General features: G+C 46.5%; 1 protein-coding gene across 1 annotated transcript in view; it reads left to right on the top strand.

Annotated features, from left to right (window-relative positions):
* The first annotated feature begins 344 nt into the window (after window positions 1-344).
* The window catches only part of SARDH (sarcosine dehydrogenase), a 49,848-nt gene continuing 23,571 nt past the window's right edge, over window positions 345-26,621 (top strand). Inside the window, exons 1-11 of the mRNA XM_083722142.1 lie at window positions 345-442; window positions 2,136-2,209; window positions 5,072-5,396; window positions 7,247-7,425; window positions 7,644-7,823; window positions 8,017-8,140; window positions 8,577-8,677; window positions 10,934-11,038; window positions 11,797-11,926; window positions 20,738-20,824; window positions 21,759-21,849. Of these exons, the coding sequence (XP_083578268.1) occupies window positions 5,078-5,396; window positions 7,247-7,425; window positions 7,644-7,823; window positions 8,017-8,140; window positions 8,577-8,677; window positions 10,934-11,038; window positions 11,797-11,926; window positions 20,738-20,824; window positions 21,759-21,849 (1,316 nt within the window). The 5' untranslated portion in view covers window positions 345-442; window positions 2,136-2,209; window positions 5,072-5,077. The remainder of the gene's footprint in view (window positions 443-2,135; window positions 2,210-5,071; window positions 5,397-7,246; window positions 7,426-7,643; window positions 7,824-8,016; window positions 8,141-8,576; window positions 8,678-10,933; window positions 11,039-11,796; window positions 11,927-20,737; window positions 20,825-21,758; window positions 21,850-26,621) is intronic.

Below are 26,621 nucleotides of genomic sequence, written 5' to 3'. Positions count from 1 at the left end.
GCTCCCTAATGTTTTGTAAGGGGGTGGAATAGAAATACTTTTTACAAACAGAATAAAGGAAACGTTTTTGAAAGGAAAAGTCTCCTCCTTAATTGGTGCACAGGATTTTTTGCAGAGCTCAGAAAATGCATAGCCTACAACCGACAGAATATCGCAATGTGCAAAAGTAGAGCTCGGAAGCTGATCCCTGAGTCGCCCCTCTTTCCCCTCTGTGGTAGGTTTGGCTCTTTAACCCAGTTTCAACACAGCCAGCTCCTCCTTCCTCAGCTGCACTGTGGCAAACCCCTCCCTCTCCAGTCTCTTGTCCAATAAGAGCCAAGCTAGCCGACACTGCCCACATTTGATTGTTCCTACAAGGAATGGTTCTGGCTGTAAAGTTGCCTCGTTTGCTGGCGCGGGAGAGAAGTGTGGTGCTGTTGAAAGAGCTCAGAAAGAAGGAAAGGTATAATCCTCTATCTCACACACGAACACTTACGCATGCACACTTGTACTCTCTCTCTCTCTCTCCCTCTCCCTCTCTCTCTCTCCCTTTCTTTCTTTCTTTCTTTCTTCTGCTGCTGGTTGCCTTTCCTTCTTCTTCTCCTCCTGAAACAAATGGATTGTAAGCTCGGTGGGGCAGAGAGCTCTGTAAAAGTGGCTTATGTACATTGGAAGGCTGATGTAGCTGTGGTTAGAGTAGACCGTTGGGAGAGACCAGGGGGTCAAATCCCGAACTCAGCAGCATGACTCACTGGGTGGCACTGGGCCGGTCGCTGTCTCTCTCAGCCAGTGGCTTAGCGTGGGTTGTCAGCACCCGGGGCAAGGCAAGTAATTTGCGCCCTCTAACCCGTGGATTTGCGCCCTCTAACCCTATCTCCCAGATGTTGCGCCCGGTGCGGCCGACCCCCCCTGCTCCTCCCACGCTACGCCACTGCTCTCAGCCTAGCCCTTCATCGCAGGGTTGTTGTGAAAGTAGCATGGAGAGGGGGAGAACCATGTTCGCCACTTTATGCTCCGTGGAGGAAAAGGTGTGATATAAAAAAGAATATCTAGAAAACCTGACCAGTGCTATGTATAAAGCTTTGGAAACGCATAAATATTCACTTTGCAGACTTGGATTAACTGCCATTTATGAGTCTCTGTTCCTGTGAAATCTTCTTCTGCCCCATATATCTCCCCAATGTATTTTCTTTTTTGGGGGGGAGATCCATTCAGTTTCCCCCTCTCCTCCAGGGTGATATTGTCTGATGTTTCTTTAAACAACCATCAAACAAAAAAATTGTTGAGCTTTTTTTTGCCGTATGTCCGGATTTTCCTGAACATTAGTTATTTATTATTATTATTATTATTATTATTATTATTATTATTATTAAAAAAAAAAAAACTGATTTCAGCCCAGACACTGCTGCTGACTGCAGTATTCTGTATATGTCCAGGAAATCCCAGATGTATGGCAACCATAAAACAGACATGTGTGGCATAGGGGGGGGCAATACCCCGCTAAACAAGGAATTCACTTCCCCCCACAATTGCTACCTACATTGCTGGCTATTAACACATGCTGTTAGTTTACAAATATACTTTGCCCTGCTGTGCCCACATGAATTCTACCCCGCCCTCCGGTGCTGCAACTGACAACAGATTTTCTATCAACAAATCCCACTAGTTAGTACTGTGCAAAGTTCAATGCAAGGCATGCCCTCGTTTTGTTAATTGTGCCAAAAACATCTGTGCTTGCCCATTGGAGCATAGAATTATGTGATTCTATTTCAAGCCAGACTCTGCCAAAGCTTGCTGCCCAAATGAGCACAGATGCACAGATGGAGCTGCTTCTTCTGAGGCAGGATATGTCCACATGAGCATGGGCATAGCCAGGATTTTTGTTAGGGGGGCAGGCCTTTTCTTGGCAGGGGAGAACCTCAGTTAGCTATGCATTTTTATAGATTTTTATTGGTTGGGGTGGGCAGCTGCCCCTGCCTGCTCCCCCTTGGCTATGCCCATGCACATGAGCTGTGTACACGTCACTCCACATTCCCAGAAATGCACTGACTGGACTCTGGGACTAGCAGCCCCTGGCCAATAGCAGCAGCAGCTGCTGCCTTCACTTCTGTTCTGGTGTCCTCTTTCAACTCTTGCTTAATTTTTTTGTGTAATAGCAGTGTGGTTGACAGCCCAGTCCGGCACTTCTAGCAGCCAGAGAGAAGAATCCGGCAGCAACCTGACTTCAGAGGTAAACAGGATGGAGCTGGCTGTCTTTTCTGTTGCATTTGAGGGTGGTGTTTGGCATGCATATGAGCTGTGCATGAAGTGGATGTTATGTGTTCCATGCATCAACTGTGTAAAGCATGATGGCCTTATTCTGCATGAATGGGGCTAATCCTCTTTTAAAGCCGTCCAAGTTGGTGGCCACCACTGCCTCCTGCAGGCAAGTTCCATAACTCTTTGTTGCATGAAGAAGTCCTTTATTTCTGACCTGTTGTAAGTCAGCTTTTCTTTTTTATGAAGGGACATGGTTTAGATCACAGAGCCTAGGTCGGCGGTTCGAATCCCCGCGACAGGGTGAGCTCCCGTTGTTCGGTCCCAGCTCCTGCCAACCTAGCAGTTTGAAAGCACATCAAAGTGCAAGTAGATAAATAGGTACCGCTCAGGCGGGAAGGTAAACGGCGTTTCTGTGCGCTGCTCTGGTTTGCCAGAAGTGGCTTAGTCATGCTGGCCACATGACCCGAAAGCTGTACGCCGGCTCCCTCGGCCAATAAAGCGAGATGAGCACCGCAACCCCAGAGTCGGTCACGACTGGACCTAATGGTCCAGGATCCCTTTACCTTTACCTAAGTCAGCTTTTTATATATGTCTCAGTAAGCAAGCATATATAATGCACCAATATAAGACGGGGGACACTGGCTTGTGAGTAGTACATATGAAAAAGATCTTGGAATCTTAGTAGACCACAAACTGAACATGAGTCAACAATGAGATGCAGCAGCAAGGAAAGCTAATATATTCTAGGCTGCATCAACAGGGAAGTCATAGTACTGCTCTATTCTGCCTTGGTCAGACCACACATGTAGTACTATGTCCACTTTTGGGCATCACAATTTAAGAAGGATATTGAGTAGCTGGAAGGTGTGCAGAGGAGGGCGACCAAGATGATTGAGGGTCTGGTAACCAAGCCTTATGAAGAATGGTTGAGGGAGTTGGGGATGTTTAGCCTGGAATAGAGGAGGAGATATGATAGCCATCTTCCAATATCCAATGGGCTGCTATATGGAAGATGGAACAAGTTTGTTTTCTACTGCTCTGGATGGTAGAACCTGTACCAACAATTTCAGAAAGAACTTTCTGACAGTAAGAGCTGTTAGGCAGTGGAATGAACTCCCTCAGGAGGTGGTGGAATCTCCTTCCTTGGAGGTTTTTAGAGGTTGGGTGGCCTTTTGTCATGGATATTATAGCTGAAATTCCTGCATTGCATGGGAATGTGTATTTTAAGCATTTGCCCTGTTCTATCCTGTCTCTTTCAAGCTGTGGTGTTTATATTCATACCAGAGAGCTGTGTTGGAAAATTACTATTTTTCAAGCAAGGTTTCATCTATTGGAAAGGGTTTGTGTGTTGCAAATGAGAGTCTCAGGTCCCTACTGCAAAAGCAGAGATTCAAGCCTGCTTGACAGAGGAATTTGTTGACTGTGCAGGATTCCAAGAAGCTCACTCTGATGGAATAGTGGAAGAGCCTGGAGGGGGTGGGGGTATGCACACTGGAGCTTGGAATTAGGAGCAGTGAAATAAAACCAGGCCAGCTCTCATATGCAAGTTCAAAGCTCCTAACCGCTGGCTCTTGGCAACAAAGGTGGGATATAAATGAAATAATAATGGATTGTCTCGCATGAAGCAGACCCATTAAAATTCATGGGCCTAAGTGAGTCATGCCATTAATTTCAATTAAAGGTAGTACAAACATTGGATATAACCCAGTAATAATAACAGAATTTCAAAATGAGAGGCAGGATAAAAGCAAATGGATGATTAATGAAAAGGGAAGCATAGCAGAACTCTTATCAAAACACTGGAAGCTGCTTTTTGCAGAGTCCAAACCATTGGGGTTCACATTGCTCAGTACAGTGGTACCTCGGGTTAAGAACTTAATTCGTTCTGGAGGTCTGTTCTTAACCTGAAGCTCCACTTTAGCTAATGGGGCCTCCTGCTGTCGCTGCGCCACCGCTGCACGATTTCTGTTCTCATCCTGAAGCAAAGTTCTTAACCCAAGGTACTATTTCTGGGTTAGCAGAGTCTGTAACGTGAAGTGTTTGTAACCGGAAGCGTCTGTTACCCAAGGTACCACTGTATTGTCAACAATGTCTGGCAGCAGTTCTCCAGGGTTTCAAGCAGGGAGACTTTGAATTCTGCTTCTGCATGTTGAGCAGTGCAGGCATCTCTTCCCTCTCCCTGGTTCTGCGCAGAGACAGAACCTCCTCTGCTTCCTGCAGACTCTCTGGCTTGAAGTTCAGATGAAGGAAAGACACACCCTGTCCTGACCCTCCAGCAACTAGAACCACCCTTCCACACACACCTCCCCACAACCCTGCTATCCAAAATTGAATTGCCCCCGGGCTTGGCCAAATGAAGACACACAATTAAGAGGTGTCTAGTACAATACAAGTTAAAACCTGAATATGAGTTTAGTTGCCTCATTTATTGTTCATTTAATATGGAGCAGTGTTTTTGAGAATGTGTTCTGGGGGACTCGGTTTTTTTTCTTAAGCTTGTTGGGGTTCCTCAGAGAGAAACAGAGGTGCAGCTGGGTAATTTTAGGCACCTGAATGTATGATTTTACAGCACCCCAACCCTTTAAATGACCATGAGAATGATGTAAGTGGAAAAGCACCCAAGTTGAAGTTTCTCTTCTTCCTCCTCTCCATCACCTTTCCTTCACAACTGCTTCTAACACCCTCATCACTACAGGAATAAAGCAGTGTTCGCTTCTGCTACCCTCAGGCTAAACACATTGACTTGGGAATGATAAGCACCCATTTGTTAAAGAGAAGGATTTCGACTCCATAGATTGGCGAGTTGCATCAACGCCTTTTCTTTCTTCTCCAGATCGCCATGGCCACCTTGAAGCAGGCATTTCGAATTACCTCTTCCTTCCAACTGCTATGTCCCTGGAGACACATACGACTCTTTAGCAGCAGGACGACAGGCCAGCAGACTGAAAAGAGTGTCCCTTACCAGAAGACCTTGAAGGAAGAGGCCCCTCAGGGTCAAGGGCCCACCAAGCCAGTCCCAGCATCTGCTGACGTGGTGGTGGTGGGCGGAGGCAGCTTAGGGTGCCAGACCACCTATCATCTTGCTAAGATGGGGGTGACTAACGTTGTCTTACTGGAAAGGGACCGCTTGACCTCAGGGACCACCTGGCACACAGCAGGTAAAGGGAAAGGGGAAATAAATGTAATTAGATTTCTGGAGAGGCCTGTGGAGGCTCTGTCTGCTGGCTGTGCCAGAGAGTATGATGATGATTTGTTATATTTCTGATATGACCTGAAGGAGCGTCTCCATCTCTGTCATTCAGCCTGGACATTGAAGTCCAGCACTGAGGGCCTTCTGGCAGTTCCCTCACTGTGAGAAGTGAGGTTACAGGAAACCAGGTAGAGGGCCTTCTCAGTAGTGGTGTCCAACTTGTGGAACGCCTTCTCATCAAATGTCAAGGAAGTAAACAACTATCTGACTTTTAGAAGACACCTGAAGGCAAAAACCTCCCTGGAAAGGGAAGTTTTTAATGTTTGATGTTTTATTACAGGGGTCAGCAAACGTTTTCAGCAGGGGGCTGGTCCACTGTCCCTCAGACCGGACTGTATCAGGGCCCAGACTATGTTTTGGGAAAAAAATAATGAATGATTTCCTATGCCCCACAAATAACCCAGAGATGCATTTTAAATAAAAGCACACATTCTACTCATGTAAAAGCACGCTGATTCCCGGATTGTTCATGGGCCAGATTTAGAAGGTGATAGGGCTGGATCTGGCCAGTTTGCCTACCCATGTTTTATTATGTTTTCATATCCACTGGAAGCTGCTCACAGTGGCTGGGGCAACCCAGTCAGATGGTTGGTGTTCATTCATTCATTCATTCATTCATTCATTCATTCATTCATTCACAGTATTTGTAGCCTGCTCTTCAATCTTAGAGAGGGGAATTAAGTAATAAAAATTAACAGAAAAACAACAATATTCAAAAATTATCAAAAAAAGCCCCCACAGGTCCAATAAACAACTTAATGAATCTATCATAAAGTAAAAACAAACAAAACAAAACTACAATGTAAAAAAAATCCAACAAAAGCTCAATGATTCAGCCATAAAGTAAGAAGGCAAAAACTACAATGCAAAAAAAATGAAAGCTTCCAATATTTATTTATTTATTTTACCAAATTTCAGCCCCGCTTTTTCTCCAAAGAGCTTAGGTTGGTGTTCACACGTCTCTGCACCACTCACAGCGACCCTGATGCAAGTTGCATCTCTGTGCGGGGAGGCAGCGCTGCAGCTTAGGGTCTGCTGCAGAGAATGCCTGAATTTAAGAGCATAAGTAGAACTTTGCTGGATCAGGCCAATGGCCCAAGTAGTCCAGCATCCTGTTTTCACAGTTGCCAACCAGATGCTTGTGCAGGTCCTGGAAGCAACAGCACTCTGCCCACCTGCAGTTCTTAGCAACTGGTATTTGGAGGCGTACCACCTCTGTCAGTGGAGGCAGAACATAGACGTCATGGCTAGTAGCCATTGGTAGCTGCCTCCTCCTCCATTAATTTGTCGAATCCTGTTTTCAAGCCATCCAAGTTGATGGCCCTTTCTGCCTCCTGCAGGAGGGATGGCAGCGGCAGTTGTTCTTTTCTGACGAATTTCATCCCTGTGCTCATAGAGGATGCTCCCTTCTCCTGGCAGAGACAAGAGATCCTGATCGCTGATAGTTTATGCATGCCTTAAATGTGGCACAGTGTCCAATTTCCCCTGCTCATTGAAGAACAGGGATGCCAGAAAATTCTGATGGAAACAGGAATGGGAAAATGGTCAGTGTTGCCTTACTTGCCCCATGTCTGGAACAGAAACAGATCCAGCAAATATAAATCAGTATTGACTATTGTCGTCTTCGGTTTGCAAACCAAACCATTGTGGAATGGAAACAGTGCTTTGTGTGCCGAACCTGGGCCACAATGGAAACTGACACCACCTTGCATCCATATTGAATAATAGTTTACCTCCTTATCTTCCTGTCTCGCTTAGGCCTGCTGTGGCAATTGCGCCCCAGTGATGTGGAGGTTGAACTGTTGGCTCATACTCGTACCGTCGTTAGCCAAGATCTAGAGCAGGAGACAGGCCTCCACACGGGATGGATTCAAAATGGTGGCCTCTTCATTGCCTCTAACAAGCAAAGATTGGACGAATACAAAAGGCTCATGTCTGTAAGTAGAAAAAGTCCTATCTGGTTCCTCTCCTCTATTGAGGAGAGAGGGCCTGAGGAGCTAATTCTGTCCCATTTCAGGTCCTGCTTGCAGGTTTCCTATTGGGGCATTTAGCTGGCTGCTGTGAGGACAGAACTAGATAGATCTCTGCTTGATCCACTAGTCAGTCTCTTGGATGTTGTTTTGTGCGACACTTGTTCTCTTGATATGCTTTCTAGCTAGGTAAAGTTTATGGTATTGAATCGTATGTCCTATCGCCTGGGGAAACAAAAGACCTGTATCCCTTGATGAATGTGGATGACCTCTATGGCACACTCTACGTCCCCAAGGATGGCACGATGGATCCTGCTGGGACCTGTATGACCCTCGCCCGGGCAGCCACCGCCCGAGGAGCTCTGGTGAGTCACAAGGGCCATAAAGCCCACTGGGTGACCTTGGGCCAGTAATTGTCTCTTATCCTAACCTACCTCACAGGGTTGTTGTGAGGATAAAATGGAGAGGGGGAGAACTGTGTATGCCTCCTTGAAGAAGGGTGGGTTTAAGTGCAGGAATGAAAAACATGCAGCTTCTTTGCCACTTTGCTTTGTCTAGGTGATTGAGAATTGCCCTGTGATAGGCATTGAATTAAGGGAGGATGATATGGGAGCCCGACGGGTAGCAGCTGTAGTGACAGACCATGGAACCATCCAGACTCCCTGTGTGGTGAACTGCATGGGTAAGAAAAATGTCTCCTGTCCCCAGATTCTAGAACCACGATCCATTGGGGTTCCTTCTATCTTGGTCCATCTCAGCTAGCATTGTCTACGTTGACTAGCAACAGCTTTCCAGGGTTTCAGACAGCGGATCTCTCCCAGCCCTACCTGGAGATGCCACTAGGGACTGAATCTGAGACCTTCTGCATGCAAAGCAGATGCTCTGCCAGTGTGCTGCCTTATCCTGAGTCAGACCATTAGTCCTTCTAGCTCTACACTGCCTGGTAGCTGCTCTCCAGGGTTTCAGATGGAGACTTTCCCAGTACTAACTGAGTCTTCTTCATGCAAAGAGCTATGGCCTTTGTCAAGCAAACCAGAAGCTGATGTGAGTCTTTCCCACCCAGAAGGCATCCCTGATTGCTGTGGTCATCCAATGATAGATCTTCCTTCTCCCAACAGGTGTGTGGGCCCAATCCTTGGGGAAGATGGCCGGTGTTAATGTGCCGCTTGTGGCAATGCACCATGCATACGTCGTCACAGAGAGGATAGAAGGGATCCAGGTTAGTGGATTGCAGATACTAGTTTTTAATCCAGTGCTTTCTAACTTTCTTAGTTTTTCTCTCTTGTGTGTACCACAGCATTACCCTTTGTTGAAGATTGCTCATGGTTTTTACTGATTGAAGAGTGTGATATAAATATTGGGTTTTATCCAACCAGTCATATGCAGAGTAGAACCACTGAAATTATTAGACATTATTGTGGATTACTGACTAGTAAAATGCTAGGGGAGATTAGGTGATTTTTGTTTTAACCCAACCTAAAACTGTAACGGCTACCCCTGCAAGAAAACCACTGCATCTATTTTTCTGAAATTTGGTGAGAACTGTCCCTCTGTAAGGGACAATCTTGCCTGCAAATTTCATCCAATTCTGCTGAAAAAAAAATTATGTTTGTGGGTGTGGTGTGGTGGTGTGTGTGCATAATCTGCAATTTGATGGGGCTACACCAAGCTTGCAAATTTTGTCCTGTGATAAGGAGAATAGCTGCAGTTTCCCACCCCCCACAATCCACATCCCTCCAATAATGAATAGTGGGGAAATGAAACAGGCTCAGACAGACCCCAAGCTGAACTGAGCAGCCAATGTAGCACCTTCTCTGAAGTTGGGCTATTTTACAAAGCCCCAAATCAGGGTCCGCACTGAATTTTGTGATGTGTGCCTGCCTGTGATTGTTAGGCAATCTCGAGAAGGTTTATTCCTCAAATTGCCACTAGATGTCCTTCTAAGACCCTCTAATGCAGCCCAGGAGAGGCTAGTGCTTTGCATCAGTGATTGCTGTGGAAGACGTCTCACATCCCTTAGTGGTGGATTGGGGTGTGTGCGTCCTTTTCTTCCTCACCAAATAACTTTACAGTGTAGCCAATGTAGGATCCTATGCTCCTCACTTTACTCTAGCCCCTCCAGGGGCCACTTGGTGAGCTTAATCAGCTGGCTATTACTTTGGTTGCTACCACTATCACGACCACTAATTTTGTATCTTGCCTTTCCTCCCAAAGGAGTCCAGGGCAGCAAACGCATCAGTAACTATATCATTAAAAATGCTTTTGCAAAAACAGTTCAAAGCAATAACACTAACTGAACTAGTAATTTCAGCATTTGCAGGGGACGCATGGTCTCATCAGGCTGCCCCACATATCTGCCTGGCAGCCTCGTTCTGCATTAGCTGTACACTCCAGATTGCCTTCAAGGGCAGCCCCACATACAATGCACTCTGGTAGTATGGATGGGAGGTCACCAGAGCACCAGGCAAGGCTGCTCAGTTGCGTGGCGAGTTCCCGCCCCCCCAGTGGAAATAAAGACGTATGACACAATTATTAAGGTTAATGGGCTAATTAAGGCCACAACTTTATTGGTTAGAGGTGATGAGCGGTATTGGCTTAGGCATTGGTCCCAGCTGGAGGCAGCAAAAGAGGGAGATCCCAGGTCACGCCTGCGTTAAATAGGGCAGCCACGCCCCCCGAGCCAGCCAATTGGCTGTCTGGGGGGTGATGCGGCCAGTGATTCCCTCTATAGTGCGGAGGCTGAGTGCCAGCTGCCACGCGTGTGGTGGGGGCGTGAAGCCCGCAACACCACCTCCTTTTGCAGGGCAGAAGTGGCTTTGCTCCAGCTTTACCATAGGGTCTACATCTACCCTAAAACACCCCCATGAATCAAGAGCTTCTGGAGTGAGACTCTGGGGTGTCAAAGGGGAGAAATCGGTCAGGGGACAGAGCACATGGAAAGCCTGGCAGGATGACAATGCAAGCCCACTGAGTCTAGCATCCTGTTTGTGCCATAGCCAAGCATCGTCACTGCAAAACTAGCAATATACATACAGTGCTTCTATTGAAATCAGACAGCACCTATGATTCTGATATTTCATCACCTTTTGAAAGCATCCCCCCCCCAAGTAATTTTAGGAAATTAATTTAATTCATTGATGGCCGTTTGGTCTGCATTTTATGACTTTATAATTTTACAAAGTTGCGATTTTGCTGTACATCACCATAATGTATATCGTCATTTATAAACAATCTATAAATAAATAAATCCAGGAGCAGGAAAAAAAACATACATTCTGCTATCAGAGCTCTTAAAATCAGAGTAGGCCTTAAAATGATTGTAAAGCACCCAGGAAAATAAAAATAAAAAAGGTTGGGCACCAGGTGACACAGTTAAAAACAAACAAACAAGCAAACACTGCGTGTGTTTGTGTGTATGTGAACATGCTGTGTCTTCCCCCAGATTTGTTAGTTTTTCCTCTTTGGGTATTTTTAGAACATGCCAAATGTTCGAGATCATGACACCTCCGTGTATCTGCGTCTCCAAGGCGATGCCCTTTCTGTGGGTGGATATGAGTCAAATCCCATCTTCTGGGAGGAGGTGAGTGGTGTTCATAAGGAATTTAAAAAAGCACAGCACTGCATGAGGCTGGGAAGAGAGAGGTGTGTGTGTGTGTGTGTGTGTGTGTGTGTGTGTATGTGTGTGTGTGTTGAACAAGGTGCTTGAAACACTACATTTTACAAGCCCAGACGACTTTGAAATCAGAGATGTTTCTGGAGGATTTTGAAGGCACCACCTTGGTCTACCTTGAAGAGGTGTCGTTAAAATTCCAGGGCTTGCACAAAGAACCTGCTGGCGTGTGAACCAGTCCCCGCTTAAGAAAGCTGTGTGTGAACTCTTGCACAGATATTGGAGCCCCTCCATGAGGTGGCGAAAGGTATTGCAGCACTGTCACCTGTGATGGGCAGGCAGTGTGGACAGGTCAGGCTTGGTATGGACATAAGAAGAGCCTTCTGTATCAGGCCAGTGGCCCACCTAGTCCAGTATCCTGTTCGAATGACCAAGTGGGAAACCCACAAGCAGGTTCTGAGCACAAGAGCCCTCTTCCCCTCCAGTGGTTTCCAGCAACAGGTATTCAGAAGTGTTTTTGCCTCTGTTCATGGAGGCAGAGCATAGCAGTCATGGCTAGTAGCCCTCAATAGCGCTCTCCTTCCTGAAATGAAGGACATGGGCTTCTGTCTTGACCATAGCAGGACAGCATTGGACTGGCAATCACAGCTGTCCAAAACTGAATCCCTCTCTTTGAAAACGTCTTGAGGGGGCAGAACATTTGGAAATGAGCATGCTGGCTCTTTCAGGTGCTGGACAAGTTTGCTTTTGGCCTCTTTGATCTGGATTGGGATGTGTTTACACAGCACATTGAAGGCGCCATCAACCGAGTTCCAGTGCTGGAGAAAACCGGAATCAAATCCACAGTCTGTGGCCCAGGTAAGGATATTCCAGGCCCATAAAAGCATGGAACAGGATTTAGAGACAGTCTGCAACCCTGGCACCATTTACCTGAGAAAAAGACCCTTGAATCTAACAGCACTTTATTCTCATTAGTTGTAGTCAGGAGTTGACGGCTAATTTTGGATAGAAGCAAAAGACCTTCATTGCCCAACTCTCATCTCATTTTAATCAATGGTATATCCAGGTCAGAGCCATTGGTCCACCTAGCTCAATATTGTTGACACTGACTGGCAGTGTCTTTCCAGGGTTTCAGGAAGGGAATTTCTCCCAGCCCTACTAGGAGATGGCAGGGATTGAACCTGGGGCCTTCTTGCAAGCAGGATTCTAGTCCTTGTGGTTTCTGAATAAAGGGCTGGATTAAATAGGAGTGCAGAGAGGTGCCTTGTATTGAGTCAAACCATTAGTCTGCCTTGCTCAGTGTTGTCAACACTGACTGGCAGCTGGTCTCTCTGTGGTACCTGTCCAGGCTATACCAGCCCCACAGGGAAATACTGCAGAGGTTTGAACCTAGGACCTTCTACATGCAAAGCAGATGCTCTACCAATGAGTCACGACCTTTCAGAGGCAAAAGGCAAGCTGACATTCATTGAAATCCCATATACAAAAGCTGCAAACGCTGGCAGTTGAATCTTATCTTAGCATCCTCTGCTGCAGCTGAGACTAATTTAGGAGGTACAGGACAGGCTGCATGAAGCACATATGCCCAGCTCTGCCATCTCGCCAACAGGGACTTAAGATGAGACACTTCATTCCGTTCTGCATGGTATTCATTGCCTGCAGACCCATTTCCACTTCACTGCAGTTTTACCTTCCACCAAAACCAGCATTATTTATGCTGCTGTCTACTGCGGGCAAAATGATGTAACTTTCATAATAACTTATGTCTACTCTGGTGTCATTATTTTATTCCAACCCCTCCATTTCAGCGAAAAGGAAACACTATACAAATGAGGGGAAGGGGAAAATAAATGAATAAGTTTTATTTATTACATTTACTGTATTTTTCACTCTATAAGATACACTTTCCCCCTTCAAAAATTAAGGGGAAATGTGTGTGCGTCTTATGGAGCGAATGCAGGCTCCTTGGCTTCAGCGATAGCAACTCCAAGCCTCCGAAGTGCAGAGGGAGAGCTCCCCCACACACTCCGGAGGCTTCACCGTTGCTTTCTCTGAAGCCGCCTGAAGCCCCCAGAGCGCAGCGGAAACTCCCGCTGCACTCCGGAGGCTTCAGGCAGCTATCCACAAGCCTTCGGAGCGCAGCAGAAGTTCCCGCTGCACTCTGAAGGCTTGAGGATAGCCGCCTGAAGCCCCCAGAGCGAGAGGGGTTGGTGCACACCGATCCCTCTTGCTCTCCAGGCTTCGCTTCGCTGGAGAGGCGCTGCACAGTTTTCCCTCTCTGCGCAGTGCCCCTTCAGTGAAGCGGGAGGAGAAATGGAAGGGGCTCCATTTCTCCTGCCTCTTCGCTAAAGGGGCGCTTAGCAGAGAGGGGGAGAATTCCCCCCCCCCCCGTTCTCCCGCTCCTATGGCCTGGTGTGTCCTATAGAGTGAAAAATACGGTATATGCCTCCTTTTCCTTCAAGGAGCTCAGGGTAGTTTACATGACCCCCCCCCCATTTTATCCTCACAACAATCCTGTGAGGGTAGGTTAGGCTGAAAGAGTGAGCTTCATGACTAAGTGGGGATTCAAACCTAGGTCTCCCAAGTTATAATTCAACACTCTAAGCATTGCACCATACTGTTGGCTGTCTGAAAGCAGCAGCAGCAGTTAATACCAACCCCATTTGCTGGAATGATTTCTGTTCCAGATATGGGATGAATAAGGAATTTATGCTCCAGTTTCTATTTTTGTTGGAATTTTATGACATCCCTCCCTTCCACCTTTCCACCTGGGGCATCTTCCTCCCTCAGTCTTGTGGAGAGGCTGGCCCAGGGAGTGAAAAAAGAAGTTAAAGCTTCCTACTAGGGAATAGGAAGGGACTGGAAGGGACTGTTGTCCTGGGCTAGGAGTTAGGTAAAAGAAAAAGCTGATTTCTAAACTCAGAGGGTGGTGACAAAAGGGGAGAGAGGTTCTCAGAGTAGAAGAATGTCATGATTGCTAGTCCTAAAGGTGGCACCAGAGTTCTGTTTCCTTGGCAGCCAAATTAGCTAGAGAAAGAGGAGATAGTTGCCAGGCTACATTAGTCAGGCGGCATTTGCCTGGAACTCTTATTTATATACAGTTTGCTATCCATTTCCATAAACCAAACCAAACAGGATCTTGAACCAAAGAGTTTACAGTCTAATGGGGATAAGGAAGACTTCTATCACACCAACACTATCCGTCTAATGCACTGTGATATGGCATTAAGCAACCAAGAGTTCTGTAGTTTGTTAATAATAATAATAGTTTATTATTTGTACCCCGCCCATCTCGCTGGGTTTCCCCAGCCACTCTGGGCGGCTTCCAACAAGGATTAAAAATACATCAAATGTCACACATTAAAAAGTTCCCTGAACAGGGCTGCCTTCAGATGTCTTCTGAATGTCAGGTAGTTGTTTATCTCTTTGACATCTGGTGGGAGGGTGTTCCTCAGGGCAGGTGCCACTACCAAGAAGGACCTGTGCCTGGTTCCCTGTAGCTTTGCTTCTCGCAGGGAGGGAACCGCCAGAAGGCCCTCAGCACTGGATTTTAGCGTCCGGGCAGAACAATGGGGGTGGAGACACTCCTTCAGGTATACTGGACCGAGGCCATTTAGGGCTTTAAAGGTCAACACCAAAACTTTGAATTGTGCTTAGAGTTGCTAGCAGACTCCTATTATCTTCAGGGAGCTAAAATTGTCAGAATGACTTAACAACCCCTCTTCACAGGAAACTCTGGGAACTATAGCTCTGTGAGGGGAGTTGGGGCTGCCCAAGCACCCTTAATGAATGGCAGTTCCCAGAATTCTTCTGGGGAAGCCACGGCCATTTAAAGTAGTACTATAGTGCATTACATGTATGCTGTGAATATGGCCATAATTGTTCAGTAGTGGTAGGGTGTAAGATTCCTAGCAAATTTCAAAAGCCTGCTCTTGGATCTTACAAACATCAAAGCTGGTTGCCACCATTGCTCTGGTGGGACTGAGTTCCATAGTTTAACTATGTGGTGCATGAAAAATGTTGTTGTTGTTGCTGCTGCTGCTGCTCTTTCTTTCTCTAGTCTGCAAACAATGTATAAATTCCAATTAAAAAAAATTGTTTTGCCATTTGATTTCCACTGAAATTTACGTAAATGGTTGTGTAGGGTATGTAAATACCTATGTAAGCTGCGTAACACTCGTTAAATTGCAGACAGAGGGACAGATAATGGAGCATTTGGCAGTTACTGAGCTGCAGGGGAATGGAAACAGTGCTGATTGTGACAGGTAACTGATCAGAACAGCAATTGCTACCTTCGTAACATCCATAGCAGGGGTGCCCTGGGGAGAAGAAACAATTGCAAAACATATAACCAGCTGGGTATTAACCGTACCCATGATCTCTCTCAAAAAACATGCCACATGCCAGAGAGAGTGATAGATTGTTGACTTGGATAGCAATATGGAGACATAACCCTGATACGCTTGTGTTGGTGGTAGCCAGTATTGTGCTCTTCAGATGTTGCTGGATTCCCAACTTCCAGCAGTCAGCATGATCAATGGTAAGGGGTCATGAGGGTTATAGTCCAGCAATGTCTAGAGGATGCTGCATTTGCTATGCACTGTGCCCCATTCTTGCATTTTAGATACCCTACTGCTGATTTTCTTTCCTATTTTCAATGTTGCTGCTATAATGATAACCTGCATTTTATTGGAAAATGTCTTCTGTTATGTATTGCTTATTATAATAATTGTATTTATACAATGGTTTTGATTTTTGTATTGGATAGATATTATATGTTCTGCTTTTTAAACCACCATGGGACCTTCTTTATTCATGGAAATTCCATGCTTCGTGGAAAGCATGGCCTCCATGGGGCTGTCCCTGAATAAGTCTGGCCCAACTCATAACCGTGGACATGCCTTAGACTTGGTGTTCACCTCTAGGGATGTGGGTGATCGGACACTAAGTAAAAGCAAAACTAAAGAAGTGCCATGGTCAGATCACTTCCTGGTGCAACTGAACTTCTCTGTGACCCTACTCCACTGCAGGGAGGATGGTCCGCCCCCGCCACTTAATGGATCCAAATGGTTTCCAGAGAGTGGTAGGGGATGCTTTATCCCATGTTGATGGCCTTTCAGCTGATTCCCTGGTGGCCCGCTGGAATGTGGAGTTAACCAGGGCTATTGACTGTTTGGCTCCGAAGCACCTCTCCGATTGCATGGAGCCCGGAGAGCCCCGTGGTTTTCCACGGATCTGAGGGCAATGAAACAATAGTTGAGACGGCTAGAGCGCCAGTGGCAGATAACTCATTCCGAATCTGACCGGACACAGGTTAGAGCTCAATGTCGAACCTACCAAGTGGCGATAGCGACAGCGAAGAAGACTTTCTTCACTGCCTCTATTGCATCTTCAGAAAACAGCAGCAGGAGGTGCCTTCAGGTGGTTTGCAATTTAGTAGAACCACCTGCTACATTGGGGCCCAGTACGGGCCACATGATCTCCTGCAATGATTTTGCAAAGTTTTTTGAGGATAAAATCGCTCAGATTCGGGAAGAGGTAGACTCCAACATGGGAGCAGGGCTGGGGCGGGAGGGTGCTAGAGTCCTGTCTAGTCAGGTTGCGTGGGATCAATTCCAAACTGTTACATCTGAGGATGTGGACTGGCTGCTTGGACGAGTGAAGCCAACCAGCTGTCTCCTGGATCCTTGCCCATCCTGGCTTATAAAAGCTAGCCGGGAACGGCTGGGCGATGGGCTTTGCGGGGTGGTGAATGCTTCTCTCTGTGAGGGAGCCTTCTCAGACCCACTGAAAGAGGCAGTTATCAAACTGCTTCTTAAAAAAGCATCTTTAGATGCGACCAATATGGCCAACTTCCATTCTTGGGCAAGGTGACTAAGCGAGTGGTTGCGGAACAACTCCAATCATGCCTGGAAGAAGCGGACCATTTGGATCCCTTCCAGTTGGGATTCAGGCCTCATCATTGGACTGAAACTGCCTTGGTTGCACTGGTCGATGATCTCCGGTGGGCTAGGGACAAAGGTGAGAGCTGTTTCCTAGTTCTGCTGGATCTCTCAGCGGCTTTTGACACCATTGACCATAACATCCTTCTGGACTGTCTAGAGGGACTGGGAGCTGGGGGCACTGTTATACAGTGGTTCTGCTCCTTCCTCCTGGGCCGTGTTCAGAAAGTGGTGGTGCGGGATGAGTATTCAGACCCCTGGGCTCTCACTTTTGGGGTGCCTCAGGGTTCTGTCCTCTCCCCCATCCTTTTCAACATCTACAAGCAGCCGCTGGGAGAGATCATCAGGGGGTTTGGGCTGGGTGTTCATCAGTATGCAGATGATACCCAGCTCTACCTCTCTTTCAAATCAGAACCAGTGAAGGCGGTGAAGGTCCTGCGTGAGTGTCTGGAGGTGGTTGGAGGATGGATGGCGGCTAACAGATTGAGATTGAATCCTGACAAGACAGAAATACTGTTTTTGGGGGACAGGAGGCAGGCAGGTGTGGGGGACTTCCTGGTCCTGAATGGGGTAACTGTGCCCCATTCAGGACCAGGTGTGCAGCCTGGGAGCCATTTTGGATTCACAGCTGTCCATGGTGGTGCAGGTCAATTCTGTGTCCAGGGCAGCTGTTTATCAGCTCCATCTGGTGCACAGGCTGAGACCCTACTTGCCCGCAGAGTGGTGCATGCTCTAGTTATCTCTCGCTTGGACTACTGCAATGCACTCTGTGTGGGGCTACCTTTGAAGGTGACCCGGAAACTACAACTAATCCAGAATGTGGCAGCTAGACTGGTGACAGGAAGCGGCCACCGAGATCACATAACACCGGTCTTGAAAGACCTAGTACGTTCCCAGTACGTTTCCGAGCACAATTCAAAGTGTTGGTGCTGACCTTTAAAGCCCTAAATGGCCTCGGTCCAGTATACCTGAAGGAGCATCTCCACCCCCATCGTTCTGCCAGGACACTGAGGTCCAGCGCCAAGGGCCTTCTGGCGATTCCCTCACTGTGAGAAGCCAAGTTACAGGGAACCAGGCAGAAGGCCTTCTCGGTAGTGGCACCCGCCCTGTGGAACACCCTCCCACCAGATGTCAAAGAGAAAAACAACTACCAGACTTTTAGAAGACAGCCCTGTTTAGGAAAGCTTTTAATGTTTAATAAACTATTGTATTTTAATATTGGAAATATTGGAAGCTGCCCAGAGTGACTGGGGAAACCCAGCCAGACGGGCTGGGTATAAAAAATAAATTTATTATTATTATTATTATTACCCATTTGCTCCCCAAGGAGCTCAAAGAGGTGCACATGTTTCTCGTCCTCATTTAATCCCCACAATGACCCTGTGAGGTAGGTCAGGCTGAGAGGCAGCAACTGGCTCCCAAGGTCATAGCCAGTGAGCCTCATGGAGAGGGGGATTTGAACCCGTGGTCTCTGACTGGTCCTAGTCCAACACTCTAACCACTGCGCCACACTGACTCTTTTGATGAAGGGTGGTATATAATTATGATTGATGATGACAATGATGATGACGACTATAATTAGGTACATTAAACAGATTGTGGGAAGAGAAAGGGAGCTTGGCTGAACTCTTCGGGGACTGAACTGCAGTGTTTCAGGGCACTGTTATGATACATATTTAATTTCATAAAAATTATGTATGACTTGTTTGTTAAAATTCAAACATCAAAGCAGTTTACCCAAGGAGTAAATTGATGAAAGCAGTTAAAAACATCCCTATCAAACGTTTAAAAAAAATTAAAATCAGCAGTGAGCTAAAAACAGATTAAACCACATGCCAACATTTTACATATCTGAGTAGGCCTGCCTAAGCAAAATATGTTTTTAGCAGGTGCCAAAAAGAGTATATTGAAGGTCAACAAGCAGGGAGTTCCATGGTGTGGTTGCTTTCACATAACACTCTCCCCCCCAAAAAGAAACATGTGCAAAAGAATGTGTAGAAATTCCCCCTTGACTGGCTCTTCTACCCCCACCCCCACAAACTGAACACCAAAACAGGGGAACGACACATCAGGGGCCTTTATTTAATTTGAAATATTTATCCTTTTCTATCTCTCCCCCACCAACCACCCCATACCTTGTTGACATTGATGAAACTTTGACAGCAGAAATCGGTTCAGCTTTTTACTAATATATAAAATACCTCTCTTTCCCCTGATGATAATAATAAAAAAATAAATATCAGCTACAGGGAGAATACATGATGGTAATTTATTGGAATGTGTGGGCTGGAAGTGAGAGAAAGATGACTGTTATATATTTATATATCTAAAGTAATCATTTTGAAGCCAGGAATAGCCCCTTAAGTATTTTCAGCTCAATTAGGGTAGTTTTGAGAGAACTGTTCTTAAGGAGGATGCTTCTTCTTCAGTGCTCTGATTCACCTTCCACAATTTTGGAAATAATTGGAGTGCATGAAAGGATGACTAAGAACAGGGAAGGTCAATGGCAATTTTGCTGGCAGAGGGCAAAAAGCCAATGACTTCTCTTCCCTGGGTTCTTCTTAAACCTTGTTGAAATGAGTGCTGACCCAGTTGCCAATCATATTATTTCAGGGCCAGCCTAGGACACTGGTGAACCTCAGGTCAGTGGGAATATTTGGCCCCAAAGCCTTTCATAGAATCTTGGAATTGTAGGGTTGGGAGGGACCCCAAGGATCATGCAGTCCAGCTCCCTGCACCACAAGAACCACAGCTCAAGAATCGCTGACCCACCCCTTGCTTAAAGGGAAAGGTAAAGGGACCCCTGACCATTAGGTCCAGTCGTGACCGACTCTGGGGTTGCGCCGCTCATCTTGCTTTATTGGCCGAGGGAGCCGGCGTACAGCTTCCAGGTCATGTGGCCAGCATGACTAAGCCGCTTCTGGCGAACCAGAGCAGCGCACGGAAACGCCGTTTACCTTCCCGCTATAAAGCGGTACCTATTTATCTACTTGCACTTTGACGTGCTTTCGAACTGCTAGGTTGGCAGGAGCAGGGACCGAGCAATGGGAGCTCACCCCGTTGTGGGGATTTGAACCGCCGACCTTCTGATCGGCAAGTCCTAGGCTTAACCCACAGTGCCACCCACGTCTCACCCTTTGTTTACAAGCCTCCAATGAAGGAGATAGTCAAGCACCTTTCAAAGGAGTCCGTTCCACTGTTACCATCAGGATGTTCTTTCTAATGTTTCCCCATTTGGCCTGACAGGCCGTTTCTCCTAAGTCACACCCAATTGCTCCATACTAGATGTCAAGTGAGCTCCTGAAGTTCCTTCACTGAAGTGCGCTGCCCTGTCTACCAGCTGATGGGTGGGAACAGCACATCTTGCTTCAGAAACATCAAGCGGTTTCAGAGTAGCCTGCTTTTGGTATAGCAGGCGTGTTAAAAATTTGGTTACACCAAGAGCTTTGAATTGATGGATCTGCCCCCCCCCCCCGTTTTTTCTCTATGCCTTAATTTTTTAAACCTGTCTTCTGTGGGGATTGCAATTATTTTGTTAAAAATGAAGAACAGGCTGCTAAATCACAGCAGTGGCCCATCTAGTCCAGCACCCTGTTCTCACAGAGGCCAAGAGGCCTGTGAGAAGCCATAAAGCAGGACCTAAGAAAAACAGCTCTTGTTGCTCCTGTGGTTCCCAGAAACTGGCAGTTCAGCGGTCTGTGTTTTATTATTTTCCCCTGTGATTTAGAGTCATTCACTGCTGACCACAAGCCTCTCATGGGAGAAGCGCCAGAAGTCCGAGGCTTCTTTCTGGGCTGCGGCTTCAACAGCGCTGGTAAGAGACAAACCTTCTCTCCTACATAAGTATGATCTACAATTATTACTACTACCGCTATTTATTAAATTTATATACAGGCATCTCCTCACTTGCACCTGATCTACTTGCGCACCACTATGTGCACACATGGCGCTGGGAACCTGGAAGTGGCAGGAGAGAGCTGGAAAGTCTGTGGCTCACAAGGTGACCTTTCCCAGAGCCTGAGCAGTGCAGAGGCTAGGCCCCTGGACAGTTCCAGGCATGGCTTAGCCTGGAGAGTTCCACAGGATGTTCCTTCAGCAGCCGTCATCTTCAGACTGAGCCTTCAATAGGAGCTGCAGTGCTGTCTTCAGCAGCACTCTGGATAGCTGCTTGCAGAGCTTAGGCTGGAGAGGCCATCAAACCGCCAATGGTGTTTCCGCAGCAGTCATCCCCAGATGTTCTGCTCCATCTGGAGAGACCCTAGCACTGTGTGCTCATCTTGCACGAATGCCTCTGATTCGCTATGTACTTCTCTGGTAGGCACTGAGGGCGGATCCCTCTTCAGTTCTGAATCCTTGGCTGCATCTCTTGAGGACTCTGACCCCAGAGTCATCACAGCTTGAGCCTCCAACACATAAGCACAGAGCTATCTACCTATAATTGGTAGGCTGGTGTGGCCTGCCTTGCCCAACTTAGTTCTACTTAGAGCACACCTTTTGAAATGAATGAACCTAAATGATTCATGACTATTAACTGCAGGGGGGGGGGTTCCCTCTGAATATAGAGCTTGTTTTGGATACAACCCATAGTATTTGACCCTTTTTGTTGCCCTCAGGAATCCAGGAGTAATTTGAGGAGAGTAAAGCCATCAGATCCTGCCCTCCTGAGTCGCATCTCAGCTCAGGAATTAGTTTTCTGTACCAGAACTGAGCTCGTAGTCTTTCCACAATTTTCTCTTTGCTCCCTCCAGGAATGATGCTCGGAGGTGGCTGTGGGAAGGAGCTGGCCCACTGGATCATCCATGGGTATCCTGAAAAGGACATGTACGGTTATGACATCAGGTGAGCCCCTTCCTGCTCTGGCCCCGTAGAGAATCTGCCTTGAATACAGAAGGTTCCAGGTTCAATTCCCCAGTGAGGCTCAGGGTGTGTCCTTGTCTGAAACCCTGTTTAAAAAGGTTGCTGAGGCTGCCAGCTTCAGTGTGAAGGGAGCACAAAGTGCTGGATGGAGTTGATGATAAATGCTGCCTGTGTCCTGGCAGGAGGGTTCCAGTGAGGAGGCAGCAAATGGCAGAGAAACCCCCCAGTCAGCATATAGAGTGCTGAGCTAGGGGGAGCAATGGTATAATTCAGGATAAGGAAGCTTCTTGCATCCTTGTTCTTCTGAGCCCTTTACCCAGGACTATGAAGACTGGAACCTTTCTTTCTAGGGTAAGGACTAAGGACCATAGCTCAGTGGTAGAGTATCTGCTTTGTGTGCAAAGGTTCAGTCTCCAGGAATGGCTCCTGTCTTGAAATGCTAGAGAGCCACTGCAAGTCAGTGCAGGCAGTATTGAGCTAGGTAGACTAATGGTCTTTCTCAGAATGGTTTTTTCCCTAGGTTATGACACAGTCTTCCCAATGAGACTCTTTTGCTGCCAGCTTTGTTGTCTTTCCAGTGCAATGTGGAACCCTTTCTGTTCAGCAGGGGGAAAACTTTGGACCTCTAGCTGCTGCTGAACTACAACTCCCATTGGCCATTGTCCATGCTTGCTGGGGGCTGGTGAGAGTTGTGGTTCAGCAACATCTGGAGCAACAGATGTTTTATAAAGCCTTGGCCTCCATTTTGTAAAAATCTATCTTTAATGGTGGGGTGTGTGTTGAGGTCTGTTGTGTTGCATTTAGGTAACTTAATGCTCTTTGGTCATTGTATCCACTGTTAGCTAGAGTAGATCCACTGAAGTGGGTGGACATGACCAAAGTAGGTCTGATGGAGTCTCCTGTGGGTAGAACTTGGTTGAATACAACACTTTACATTTGTCTTTCAATTTTATTTATTATTTTTGTACTTTACTCACTGTTAAGTTTTACCAAGAGTTATACATTTTAGGGCAATATTTTATTTATTTTTACTTGTTACACTTATATACCACCTTTTTCTTCCAAGGAGCTTAAGGTGATGTGCATGGTTCTACTCCTTCACATTTAATCCTCACAACAACCCTGTGAGGTAGGTTAAGCTAAGAGACTGGTCCAAGGTCATGGCTTCATGGCTGAGTAGGGATTCAAACCCTGGTCTCCCAGGCCATAGTTCAGTGCTCTAACCTTTACACCACATTGTAGGAGCCTGAAAGCGGGGTTGCTGTATAGGATTTTCTCACCCTGTATTGCAAAGCAGTGTGGATTGCCAGCAGCAGGTGGGCTCCGTCACAAACGCAAGCCTGCTCCACAGATGTTTCTGTCTTTCGAATGACTGGGAACTGATGGCTCTTAATAGTCGTCATTAATTTCTTTCCTTCCAGTAGCACCTTAAAGACCAACTTTAAGGTGCTACTGGAAGGAATTTTGTTTTGTTTTGACTATGGCAGACCAACACGGCTACCTATCTGTAACATTAATTTCTTTGTCAGTTTGATCTCATTGCCTCTATTCTGCTTCTGTGTGATCACCGGGAGTCGGATGCAAGTTGAAATTATAGCTATGCAGTAATGATATCTGTTCAGGCAGCCTTCCATACCCCGTTGCCCTCCAGAGGTTTTGGACTACAGCTGGCTGATCCTGATTATTATTATTATTATTTATTAGATTTATATATCACCCTTCATCAAAAGATCTCAGGGAACTGTAGTTCTGGAGTGCATCAGGTTGGAGAAGCTAGCTCTACAGAGCCCAGAGTGGAATACATAGTTCTCTTCTCACCCACCTGCATCAAATCTAGCTTAGTATTGTCGGCACTGACTGGCAGCAGCTCCCCAGTAATTTGGACAAGCTGGGCTTTTAGTGTGGATCCCCCAATGGAAGCAGGGGCAACCATACTTTCTGGAAACAACTGAAGATATTTTTTCCTCGACAGGCAGGCTGAATAGATGGGTCTTTACTTTGAGTGGCCACTTGTTAGGGTTTTAGCCCTGTTTCCAATGTATTTTCTGGTTCTTGGTGTTTTTAACAATTTCTAATTATCTTATGTTTGCTTAGGAGGCAATTAATAAATCCGTGGTAAAATAGATCTAAGATAAAATTTTAGTCAGGGCTATTACATTGGGGCATATAACTGGGGGATTTGAGGACTGAAAATCTGACTTTCTGCATGCTCTTACCCTTTAAAAAAGCACATCCCAAGCAGCCTTGTTTTCAGGGTTCTGAATGGTTCCACAGCCAAACAGCTCTTACCATCAGGAAGATCTTCCTGAGGTTTTGTTGGAATCTCTTTTCCTGCCATTTGAATCCATTGGTTTTTGATTCTGCTCTCCAGAGCAGCAGAAAACAAGCTTGCTCCATCTTTCATGGGACAGTCCTTCAGGTATCTGAAGATGGCTATCATATCTCTACTCAAAATAAATTAAAAAATTGTCCAGTAGCACCTTAGAGACCAACTAAGTTTGTTCTGGGTATAAGCTTTCATGTGCAAAAGTATCCGAAGAAGTGTGCATGGGGTCATGACGAGTCCGTGCACACTTCTTCAGATACTTTTGCACATGAAAGCTTATACCCAGAACAAACTTAGTTGGTCTCTAAGGTGCCACTAGACAATTTTTTAATTTTTTAAATTTATTTCGACTACTTCAGACCAACATGGCTACCTACCTGAATCTATATCTCTACTCACTCTCTTCTTCTCCATGCTAAACATAGCCAACTCCCTCAACTGTTTCTCCTAAGGCTTGGTTTCCACACCCTTTATCATCTTGGTTCCAGCTTGTCAACATCCTTCTTAAATTGTGGTGCCCAGAACTGGACACAGGACTCCAGGTGTGGTCTGACCAAGGCAGAATAGAGTGGAACTATTAGAATAGAATGAAACCAAGTAACATGCCCCTTGTCCAGGACACTATACCGATGCAGCCTAGAATTACATTAGCTTCTTTTGCTGATGCATCACACTGTTGACTCGTGCTAAGCTTGTGGTCTTAAAGAAAGCTGCTTTATACTGAGTCAGACAGTTGGAGGGGAGTACTACTGATGGCTACTAGCCATGATGGCTATGCTCTGCCTCACATTGCTTCTGAATCCCAGTTACTGGAAACCACAGGAGGGGAGAGGGCTCTTGGGCTTGGGTCTCCCATAATGGACATCTGGTTGGCCACTATGAGAACAAGAGGTTGGTTAGATGGACCACTGGCCTCATCCAACAGGGTCTTCTTAGGTTCTTATTGTCCTTCCATCTCATTGTTGTCTGCACTGACTTGAAGACACTCTTCAGGGTTCTAGACAAGAAGTCTTTCTTAGCCCTACCTGGAGATGCTATCAAGGATTGAACCTGGGACCTTCTGCATGCAAAGCAGCTGCTCTTCCACTGAACTATGACTAAGTGGTACAGAGGGCAGCATTGGAACAATGTATATACCGTAAGTGAAGCTGGTAGCCAGGCAGACAGTGAGTTCAAGAGCTGGAAACTAGAAGACCTGACTCTACCATAATGCTACAGCCTGTAATGTCTGTCTCTGCCTTCAAGCAAGCAAGTGCCTCATACCCTCCTACCTCCAGAGGAAGAGAGTGGTGTCAGCGTCACTCAAAACATAATTTATTTTAATGGTGTGCTGTTCCGAAGCAGAGGAAATGGCATGTTCTCAAACAGCAGACACAGAAGCACCTCTGTGTCAAAACCTGCCAACAGCCTCCTTTGTTGCAATGTACTCTTGGATTCTGCAATGGAAGAGCATCTTAGCACCAAAAGTGGTGTGGGGATAAGCATGCCTGTCATCATTAGCCTCCTCAAGGGGAGCTCAGAATCCTGTTCCTGAATTTATGGCCTTGTTAATCTGTGGAACCCTGCAAATTCTGCAGGGGTTATAAATTAAAAGTATGTATTGGTGCCTGAGGCAAAAGACTTAGCACTCCTTGGAGGCCCAGATGTAAGGCAAGGCTGGGGGAAGGGCTGTAGCTCAGTGATTAGTGAGCCTGCTCTGCATGCAGAAGGCCCCAGCTTCAATCCCTAACCAATGCCATCTCTGAGTTGATCTGGGGGAAAACTCCATGCCTGAAAGTCTGGAGAGTCACTGTCAGTCAGCCTAGACAGTATTGATCTAGATGCACCCAGTGGTCTGACTCCTATGCTTCCTATGCTGTTATTACTAGCTGAATCTTATTGGCTGCCTCCATTAGCCACCAGAGGCACTTTTCCTCACCCTGCCTAATGGTAGGGATGGCCCTGATTGTACAACTAACGGTTTGCTGATATCTCGATTTGCCCCCCACTTCTGTGCTGCCCCTTATGCTCGGAACCTTTCAACCAGAACACTGAAACCAATCCCCTCCACACCACCACCACCTCCATCTGCCTTCCTGGAAGTCCAACACCATTGTGGATGGAGATCTTTCTGGGTTCTGAAATAAATCAGGAAGACCGCCAACTCATGCCTCTAATTTGTCATGGATGCTGCAACATGCTGTAGCGTTCAGAGTGCCAGACTAGGATTTGGGAAAGACCAAGATTCAAACCCCACTCAGCCATGAAGATCATTGGGCATGACCATGGGCCAGTCACTCACTGTCAGCCTAACCTACGTCACACGGTTGTTGTGAGGTTGTTGGGAGAACTATGCATGCTACCTTGAGCTCCTTGGAGCAAAGAAGGTGGACCATAAAAGCAACAACAAAAAATAACAAATCCCTCCATTTTGAATGTACACACCACT

This window comes from Podarcis gaigeae (assembly GCF_964106915.1).
Source record: "Podarcis gaigeae genome assembly, chromosome: Z".
NCBI lineage: Eukaryota > Metazoa > Chordata > Lepidosauria > Squamata > Lacertidae > Podarcis > Podarcis gaigeae.
Note: the sequence above shows the minus strand (reverse complement) of the source record. Positions and strands in the feature narration are given on the sequence as shown.